The sequence below is a fragment of the Triticum aestivum genome, chromosome 4A (genome assembly GCF_018294505.1).
Source record: "Triticum aestivum cultivar Chinese Spring chromosome 4A, IWGSC CS RefSeq v2.1, whole genome shotgun sequence".
Taxonomy (NCBI): Eukaryota; Viridiplantae; Streptophyta; class Magnoliopsida; order Poales; family Poaceae; genus Triticum; species Triticum aestivum.
The window spans coordinates 556286543-556296547 of record NC_057803.1 but is presented as its reverse complement, the minus strand read 5'-3'; the positions used below and the strand labels follow the sequence as shown (position 1 = coordinate 556296547).

The 10005-nt window shown below is 47.5% G+C and overlaps 2 protein-coding genes across 2 annotated transcripts; both read right to left on the bottom strand.

The window, feature by feature from the left end:
• Positions 1–516: 516 nt before the first annotated feature.
• On the bottom strand, positions 517–4137 carry LOC123086933 (pentatricopeptide repeat-containing protein At4g31850, chloroplastic-like). The gene is made up of 2 exons (XM_044508798.1): positions 3998–4137; positions 517–3897 (listed from the first exon to the last, which is right to left on the bottom strand). Exon 2 carries the CDS (start codon positions 3871–3873, stop codon positions 601–603), a length of 3273 nt encoding a protein of 1090 aa, XP_044364733.1. The 5' UTR covers positions 3874–3897; positions 3998–4137; the 3' UTR covers positions 517–600.
• Positions 4138–6303: 2166 nt separating this feature from the next.
• Positions 6304–9657, bottom strand: LOC123086934 (inositol 3-kinase). Its single transcript, XM_044508799.1, has 2 exons — positions 8597–9657; positions 6304–6853 (listed from the first exon to the last, which is right to left on the bottom strand). Exons 1-2 carry the CDS (start codon positions 9512–9514, stop codon positions 6635–6637), a joined length of 1137 nt encoding a protein of 378 aa, XP_044364734.1. The 5' UTR covers positions 9515–9657; the 3' UTR covers positions 6304–6634.
• Positions 9658–10005: the final 348 nt, after the last annotated feature.

Sequence of the window (10005 nt, the reverse complement as noted above, 5' to 3'; positions counted from 1 at the left end):
TTTTTGCTGAGAGCTACTCAGACATTCAAATGCTTTGAAATCTAGCACGGACACACACTCACATCTTTCTCCATAAAAAACAGAACTTTTTGGATTTATTTAGTATTTTTAATGATTTTTTTGTTTATTGCTGGGCTCATTTGATCCGATATGTGCGGGTCCATCATCAGCCCTCTCTGCACTTTCGTTTGTTTTCGTCGCAAAACATGTCATAAGCTGGACCCTACGGATGATACCGAACAGAGCGTCAACATATCAACATACCAACTGACAGCTAGAACAAATAAGTCCAAGTTCAGCTACCAGCTTAAGGAGAACACCATCAGGAAAGCAGATGGCGTATGAAGGACCGATCGCTGTTGGGGAAAAGGCAGTCAAAAGAAGAAGAAACACTGAAAGCGAAGATGGCAAAGACGATCCCCGTAAACTGTGTATCGTATGGCATAAATTTCTGCCAGCAAAAATGGTGCATTAGTGCAGAATGCGATCTAGGAGTACTCTCAGATGCGTCACTGCTGATCACTATCTACGGTTGATCATTTCCCCAGTTATAGAACAGGACTATACAGAAAGCAGTTCACACAGTAACTAACTTGTCAGTTACAACATTTGATTTGGAAGTTGCATGTAGGTGCTCGAATTAGGCCGGCACCCTCCAACAATCATCCGACCGTAGGCCGCAAAGGCATTTTCAGGGCTGCCAGAAACACTGTACCCTCGGATAAGGGCGTTGTATGTGAAAACATTGGGCTTCCAGCCTTTCGCCAGCAGTTCTTCGTACATTTTGCCGGCTTCAGCGGCCTTCCCTGCTTTTCCCAGGTAGAGGATCAGTGAGTTGTACGTGTACAGGTTCGGGGCGATTCCTTTTGTCTCCATGTCATTGTAGAGGGAGAGTGCCTCCTCTAGTCTTCCAGATTTACCTAGACCGTGTATGAGCAAGTTATAGGTGATGAGGTCAGGCTCAAGTCCCATATCTGTCAGCTGTTTGAAGTAAGACAGGCCATCATTCAACCGCCCGTCTGCGCAGAGGGTGTCGATGACAACTGTGTATGATTTTATATCTGGGTTTATCCCCTGCTCCACCATGTTCTCAAAGAGCTCACAAACTTTCTCTGTGTCACCTGCTAATCGATATCCATTGAGCAGAATGTTGTAGATGGCGCAATTGGGCTCGCAGCCACACTCCACCATCTCATCGAAAAGAGCTTCTGCATCTTCAACATTTCCATCTTTCAACAGCCCATCAAGAAGAGGACCATATGTACATGGGGTGGGAGAGAAGCCTTCGCTCATCAGCTGGTAGTATAAGTTTATAGCCTCGTCCAACATTTTTGATTTTACAAGACCCGAAATGATTGTGTTATAGGTAACATAAGTTGATTTGTATCCCTTGTTATGCATCTCTTCTTGGACTTTCAGCATATCCCCAATCCGCATTGACTTCCCCATGGCATCGAGAATCAAATGGTAAGTAAACTCATCAGGGTCACATCCGAGTCTCTTCATCTCAGAGAACAACTCTTCAGCGATATCAATCAGGTCTTCATCCACAAGGCCGCAAATAAGAGCATTATATGACCCAATTTTTAGCGAAACACCAAAATTCTCAAACTTCTTGGCAAGTTCATGTGCCGCCTGAGCCTCCTTATGCTTGCAAAGGTGCCTAATTATTGGGCACAAAAACAAATCATCCAGAAGAATGCCACTTGATGCTATGTTTTCAGCAAACTCAATTGACTTCTCTGTACCATCCCTCTTCAGTATCCCTTCCATCAGTGATTGGACCGAAGATCTATCCACTTTAGAATCAGGTTGAAGAATATATTCTTTAACAATATGCAGAGCTTCCTTCATTAATCCACTCCTCACAAAACTCGGGAGGATAGTACACACTGTTGCGTAATCTGGAGCAAGAACCTTTTTCATCTGACAAAACATCCAGAATGCCTCATCAAATCTGTCCTCTTTAACAAGACCATGCATCACAGTGTTGTAAGATGAAAGGTCAGGCATGCAACCGTTCATCGTCATACTGTAAAGCATGCCCAGTGCATAGTTCACCTCCCCATTTTTGCAGAGACAATCCAGAACAGTATTGTACGTTATTATATTAGGTGGAAAGCTATTAGAGTTCATTCCTTCAAGCAGTTGCATTACCTCCTTGACTTTACCTTCTCTTCCTAATCCTGCCAAAAGTGTGTTGTAAGTACAGTCAGTGGGTTCAAGGTTCATTTCTTTCAGTTCATAGAAGATTTTCCAGGCTTCATTTCCCCTGCCTGCCTTGTAGAGCATATCAATCAAAGAATTCATTGCAAGAACATCAGGAGCACATCTGTTCTCGATCATTTCAGAGAAGATCTTCATGGCCTCATCAGCATTCGATGCCTTGCTGCAACACTTGATCATCATCGTGTAGGTGATATTATCTGGAGAAATTCCCATAGCTTTCAATTCATGGAAGACCCTTTTTGCCATTCCCAGCCGCCCAGATTTAGCAAGACCATACAATACAGCATTACCAGCAACAACATCGGGAATAATTCCTTTGCTCTTCATAAGCTCATACCTTTTAAGTGCTTTCAGAGATTCGCCAGATTTTCCATAGTAATTTATGAACAGAACATGTGTGTAGCCATTAGGAGTAGGACCATGAATATTCATATGGTTGAACAGCTCCAGAGCACGGTTAAACCTATCAGCTTTAAGAAATCCAGATATCAAGGAGTTGTATGAATACTGCTGAGGTACGATACCCTTTTGTTTCATCTCATCGAAAACATCTGAGGCTTCATCGACCCTCCCAACTTGGCACAATGCATCGACAGCTGCAGTATAAGCAACAACATTGTCGTTATACCCATCAGCTTTCAAAGCATTCCATATTTCACTTACTGACCGCGAGTCACCATTGTCGCCGCACTTGTCTAGGAGAGTAATGTAGGTCACTCTATCAGGTTTTTGGTCACTCGCTTTCATCTTCCAAAATACATCCTTGGCATCAGCAAGTCGCCCGGCATCACAGAGAATCTGTATAAGCACAGTATTGGTGACAACATCGGGCTTGCACCCCTCTTCCTCCATTTTGCGAAGAATCCTGTACGCCTCCTCTAATCTTCCAGCTTGTCCAAGAACCCGGATGCAGATGGTGTAGCTGTACACATTTGGCCTCACTCCACGAGCCTCCATCTCGCCCAACAGCCCAACAACAGTCTCAGCGTCCCTCCTCTTCCCAAACGCCAGCATCAGCACGGAGTAGGTCCTGACAGTCGGCACGACGCCATCCGCCGCCATGGCCTTGTACACCTCCATGGCCTCCCCGTCGAAGCCAGACTTGACGAGGAAATAGATGAGGCCGTTGTAGGTGTAGGCGTTCAAGGCAATCCCGGCCTCCTTCATCACCGGCAGGGCCACCGGCGCGCTCCGGAGGCCCCCTTCGACGCCGACCGCCCCGAAGACGGTGCAGAAGGTGCCCACATTGGCCTTGACGATCTGCCTCTGCATTAGGTCGAACACCTGGGCCACGTCCCCGACCCGGCCGTGCGCGCGCATCAGCTCGAGCATGTAGTTGCACGACTCCGTGGTGTGGGCGACCCTGGGCTGCCGCGCGACGGACCTGAACAGCTCGAGGGCCTCCTCCGGGCCGGCGGCGGCGGCCGAACTGAGCATGTGGATGACGTTGCCCGCGTCGCCGGGCCGGCCCACTCGTTCGCCGCAGGGCGGCGCCGCGAGCTGGCGGCAGCCGGCGCGGCTGCTCGGCCGCCTGCTGGGCGGGGCAGTCAGGAACCCGGGAGGAGTCCTGGGTTTCTGTGCCCGAGGTGTCCCGGCACCGGCCCCGCCGCCGCCGCTTGCGACCCCCGAGCAGCAGAGCTCCATGGCGCCCGCCCGCCCCCCGTTCTCCTGTGGCAGCGGAAGCAGGCAACAGCTGGGAATTTCAGAGGACGAGATGAATACTGGGTTGGGAGATTGCAGTGCGGGTCTTCAGTCCCCGTGAGCTCACCTGGTGGCGCTGGCGGTGGAAATGGAGGCTGGCGGTGGACGGAGGTGGGAGACGGCGGGGAGATAACGAACCAGGAACCAAACCTCACCGGGAAGCCACACGACGAGGATGTTTTTTTCCTCTCCTTTCAAGAAAAAACTTGGATTCTGGTCCTCTAGGATATTTCTCTTGGGCCCAGGACAACCATGGGTCCATCGTGGATATGATTTTCAGGAATTGGTGTTCGAAGCTGCGATTATAGAACATAGGAATAAAAATCATTGCCTCGAAAAAAATAAGAATAAAAATCAAAAGACATTTTCTAGAAACATCGATTACAATATGGATGCATGCACCCACACTCACATCACCCCCACGCACTCTGCCGAAGGTCGAATCGGACTTACAGAGTTTAAAGATCGATGAAGTCACCATAAAAGCCTCGCTATCGTCTGGGTTGTCGTTTCCTACTAAAGAAATAGTCGTCTTTATTAGTGAGATACCAAAACATCGATACAAACTCGCAATTTAACACAACGGGTCTTCACATACTGAAAAAACAATTTAATGACATCGTCCATCACTTGTATCAACAATTACTGCTCAAGTAATATAGCAAGCCATTTACGCAAAGCTACAACAAGAAATGACATTTGTGCCTTCTATAAAGTTATGGTATACCTTTGACATGGTACTCTTGAAAAAAAGGTTGAGAAGAGTCATTACTTCTCCTCCAGTAGAAGATCTAAGATGAAATAATAGTAGGAAGATGGTTGAAATCTAAAATTGTAGACTATGTAAGGAGAGAGAAAAATGGTTGAAATCAATATTCCTTGAACACACGACCTTGTGCCTGCAAACACAATTATATTTATGTAACAAATATATGGTATGCAGTTTTTTAATATCATAATTTTAATATATGACTAATTTAGTTATTATTGTGAACAAGCATATCAGGTAGTTAAGTTTCTTGTGATAGAATCTGCCCATCAGGATTCAAGTCCTAGACTTAATACAATGTTGGCGATATTCTTTCAAAGATATGACGTGTTCGTCAACTACGAGGTGCCATTCCGGCTTAAGTTTCCCGGAGATCAAACCCACTAAGGCAGAGTGAAAGGGCGGACAGTCAGATTAGCCACGGTAAAAAGTTTTTTATTTTTTAAAATTATTTTTGAAAAATGAAAGTGAGACTGTTTTTCCCTTTGAGAAAAGTTTCTAGTTTTCTTCGATGGATACCACGCGATGCGAAAAAGTTTTCTTGTTTGAGATAAAGATGAAGAAATGCGCACACAACTTCCGCTGTTCGCATAACAGGCCCAGGCGCCTAGCCACTAGTGCTTATAGGCATAGTGTGTGTGTGTTCGTATGGTGAGCGTGCATACACATTTGTAAGCAGCTGCATCTGTATTGTGTTTCTAGAAAAGTTATCACTATTTTTTTTTGCCAAAATGATAGTGTACACCATGACCTAATGCTTGCCACTCGTCATACGCAGGTAAAAATTCAGATTCCCCAATGAGATTCCAAAAGAAAAAAGGAAAAAACCTGACCAACATCATACATAAACTGGGGCAAAGCCGCCGTCCCGCCGTCCGGGCTAAGACATAGAGCGTATTTGATTGCTTTCGCTGCCGGGCCTGACTTATAGGGAAAAAACGAGTCAGGCTGAGAAGGGCCTAGTAAGCAAAAACAGGGCAAAAAACGTAGATGACCTAGTGATTGGTTGCCTGCATTAGGGGTATTGTTATGGAGATGCAATTTGCACCCAGCGTTTGGTTACATATATGCATATGATTACCAGCGTTAACAACAAAACTTAACAGCCATCAGGTTTACCTGATGGCAGGGCAGTTTTACTTGGGGATGCCATGGATATCCATGTGTACAACCCTAATTCACCCATAGATAAATTTGTGTTGTAAAAGCAACCTCATCAGGAAAGTCCTCTTCTGCCCCAAAATTAATGCTCCCTAACAAAAAGTAAAATAAGAAAACCTGGATTTCTTTTGGCAGACAAATTTCAGCGCAAAATGGCATTCGTGTAAGTCACGGCAAAAAAACAATCACCACTCCAAAATACTTCCAAAACTAGCATTTTTAAAGCATCATTTTTTTGCCACAACTTCCAAGAATGGCATTTTTGATAAATTTTTGTAACACACATTTGTCAAAGTTATAAAAAAACAGAATTTTTAAATTTTGCTTACTTTTCTTTTATTTTACTGTTCATGAAGGAGCATTCGAGCTTGGAGAAGGATACTCTGTGTCCCCTCATCAGACAAATTACGTCAAGAGAAAATACTATAGAAGCACTGTTTAAATTTACTTTAAAACCATGTGTAAATTTGCCTCCATAATACGAGTACTTTTGTTGGATCTCATGAACTACAAAATTATAGGGGGAACTTGAAGGGGCGGTATGTACAGCCCAGCCGAAACAAGCTCAATCTCAGTATTACAGAATGGTGCTCCATATGCTAACTCGCTCTTTTGCTTTGCCTGACAAATGAGAAACTGTCTGAGTAGAACCCTATTCAACACAGTTCATGAGTGTAAGCTCTGGCCGAGCAATCTATTTCGTCTGTTGGCTGTACAGATCTCAATGTAAAATCTGGGAGGGCAGTTTCCCATTATTTCGCAGTGAACTTCAGGTCAGCATCCACTTGGCGGTGAAGTCGGCTCTTGTGCCGAGAGAATACCATCACCATTCTCAGTTGCTGGTGGTGACTGCTCGCGCATCAGCCTCGCCGCTTCTTCCAGGGACGCGTGTAGCTCATCGTGCATAATCGATCTCTGGAAGGTGAAGGTGGTGCCGTTTATACATGGACTAGACCATGGTATCGCCTTGTCCTCGAGTATCCGTTTGACAGCCTGCAACCAATCGAAACAAAAGGCAGGTGGTTGACGTTTAGTAAATTTGAACAACTGAATTTGAAACCACAAAATCTTGGTTAAATCAGAAACGGAATCTGAGCCATATGGCCCTTATCCTCTATGAACCTCAACAGCAGGTCTATTTTGGGTGAAAACCACTCGGACCAACACAACTGTTGACCATGAAATATGTGTCCAATTTATCATACATTCCTTAATCCTTGTGAAATGAGCAAAGATGAACCCTATATAATACATAACTGATGTTGTGCCACCATACACCAATTTGCAGTGTATAATATCAATACATTTTAGGTAACAGCAGACACATGACTGTTAAATGTAAAAGTAATACCAAAGTATTGTTTGGTAAAACTTACTAAGCTCTACCAAGTTTGCACTATTATATAAAGAGTTACCACACAGGTTAACAATCCTTGAGGGGATCAAATTTGCCAATGTGGTACCATTAGGGAAGCTGAATTGGGGTATTTTGCTGCTTGGTTTCCTGGCAAACAGGGTATATATAGAAGGTAAACATGATGCAAAACTGAGCAAATGTGGACTGACCGTGCATGGGAAAAACAGATAGGAAGATAAGCCAGCAGTAAAATACCGGGAGCTGGGCAGTTTCTGATTGCTTTCATGGTTCCCTGCTCCTAGATGAGGTCACTCAGGCCTGAGATTTTTGTAGAATTTGATACTATTTACCCCGTAACCAATTCATTCCCTAATAATTCCATTAGAGACGCCTCTCATTGTTTCTTTTTTATGATATGACACATGGAACTCTAGGAAAATCCATTCAGATCATCTTAACAGATGAATCGTGATACCCACTCATGTTTTATCTCAATAATATGCCACTTTTCTCAGTGTATCCCTGATTTATTATTAACACCATCTACATGCTATCATCTGAAAACCTAATAACCTAGCAATGATCGCTTTTGGATAAACTGTTCCCCTTTGGACAATTGGCATTGGTTCAAGGGCGCCTTGGATATGGAGCCAGTGAACTGTAGAACTCCATGGCTGAGTACGCCATTTGTCTTATTTTCACCCGCTTCCTGGCATTATCTTCTGTCTTAAACATGTAATGTTTACACAGAGCTGACCACACAGTATGTTTTTGTTTTTTGTTTTTTGAAATGGAGCCACACCATATGTAATGCTAATGCGCAGCGAGAACATCTTTCAGAGAGCATATTTGGATAAACAGGCTCAAGAAAAGGTCTAGGTCCCCAATAATCCAACCTGATCTAGATTTTGGTCATTCAATGAGGGAAAAGGTGTTAAAATCCAAATGTAACCAATAGGGAGTAGATCACAAGAGTTGAATGGTAACTAATCAATTTTACTAATTTGAGTGACATTTATAGAGTAACATTTCTTTGACGTCTGCTTACGGTCTTGACCCAGAAGGATGAATTTGGTCTGCTCTTTCTTTTACAGTAGGTACAGCTTACAATGCTGCTGAAAATTTCTCTAGCATCACAGGATTTAACCAGAAGTTTTATACCATGATGACCATATCGCTCCAATCACACATGTTTCTTAACAATCAACCAATGCTCCACACCGAAATGCTATTGATGAAAATGCATGTATATATTTCAGGAAGTTCTAGGATGTGGCTTGTTAAAGCTACTATTTTGGATCCCATTTAATTGATCGGCCGCCAGGTGCTTTCCCAATGAACAGAAAAATTGAGCACTGATGTCTGGAAAGAGTGCAAACCTGCAACATCTTGGGATGGAAGGTGGGAACGCCGACTTGGGAGACAGCAGCTGCGCCGAAGAAGTTACCAAGCAGCGCGGCGTCCGTAGCTGAGAGCCCCCAAAGCAGACCGGCCGCGAAACCGGCGAGATAGCTGTCTCCGGCACCTGTAGGATCCACCTGGACGGCGGGGAACGGCGCCACGCGTGCCTCCCCGCCGTCCCAATAAAGCCGGCACCCGTCCCTCCCCTCCGTCACGATCACGCAGCAGCGCCGTCTCGCCGTCTCCACCCCCACGTACGGCGCCTCCTCCGACGACGCCTTGAGGAACGCCACCCGCTGCAGAAGCCGCGCGTACGGCGTGCCCTCCAGCGCCACGTGGCGGACGGCAGCGCCGCTGCCGTCGCCCTCGGCGCCGAAGGCCCGGATCAGCGCCTGCGCGTCCACGAGCACCGCGCGGCAGAGCCGAATCATCCGCTCGAGCGTCTCCGGCAGCACCTCCCCGGCGACGCCGACGGCGAGGCCGTAGGCGAAGCGGCGGTCGGGGAGGTCATCGGGGTAGATCGGATCGCAGGCGTGGACGCGCCTGAGCTGCCTGTCGGGCGCGTGCGCGGACGCGGCGGCGTCGGAGAACCGGGCGTGGAAGGAGGTGGTGGGCCGCGCGGGGCAGAGCAGCGGGGGGTGCCGCGCGGGCGCCGGCGCGGAGGCGTAGGCGAAGTCGGGCCCGACCTTGGACACGACGGAGAAGGAGGCCTCCGGGGGCGAGGCGGCGTCGAGCACGGTGGAGACGAAGGCCGCCGCCCCGCCGAGCGTCTCGCCCACGACGCGGCCGCCCTGGAGGAGCACGTCGTGGCAGTAGCTCCCCACCACGAGGCCCTCGAGCGCGGGCCCCGCCTTTGGCTGCTGCTGCCCCGCCCCCTCGTCGTCAGGCTCCGGCATCGTTGCGGCGACGGCGACGGCGGCGGGGGGCGGCGCCAGCGTGGGACGGGCGGTGTCGGACGGGCGGGGAGGCGGGCGTGGGAGGAGAGGAGGGGCGCGACGGCATGGCGCGGGGGGAGGACGGGAGGGGAATAAATGCGCGGGGTGGTGGGGCGATTCCGGGAGGCGACAAGGGCGTCTTTACAGATGCCGCGGCGGTGATTGGCGCGGGGCGACACGTGGTGGCGGCGCACGTGTGAGCTGGAGCGGCGGCGGCCGCTGACTCCGCTGCGTGGAAGGCCGGAGGGCTTCAGGCCGATAAGCCAGGATCACCGGCTTCACCAACCCTGTGGCTTCTCTTGCTCTAGGGAAATTCGGGGGGCAAGGTCTAGCTTTAGCTGAGATCAATGAAATCAATTTTTTCAATTTTTTGAAAGAAAAAATTGTAGACACACATCAATGTTAGTACAACATCAAACAATTTGAGCTCCTAATTCGACTTGCACTTTTCA

What these genes read in the sequence shown, in the direction of transcription:
- LOC123086933 (XM_044508798.1), bottom strand. Translation starts at nt 3,873, where the DNA reads ATGGAGCTCTGCTGCTCGGGGGTCGCAAGCGGCGGCGGCGGGGCCGGT.
- LOC123086934 (XM_044508799.1), bottom strand. Translation starts at nt 9,514, where the DNA reads ATGCCGGAGCCTGACGACGAGGGGGCGGGGCAGCAGCAGCCAAAGGCG. An exon ending in TCCATCCCAAGATGTTGCAG is followed by an intron (nt 6,854 to 8,596) that starts GTTTGCACTCTT and finishes GATTGGTTGCAG; the next exon opens with GCTGTCAAACGGATACTCGA.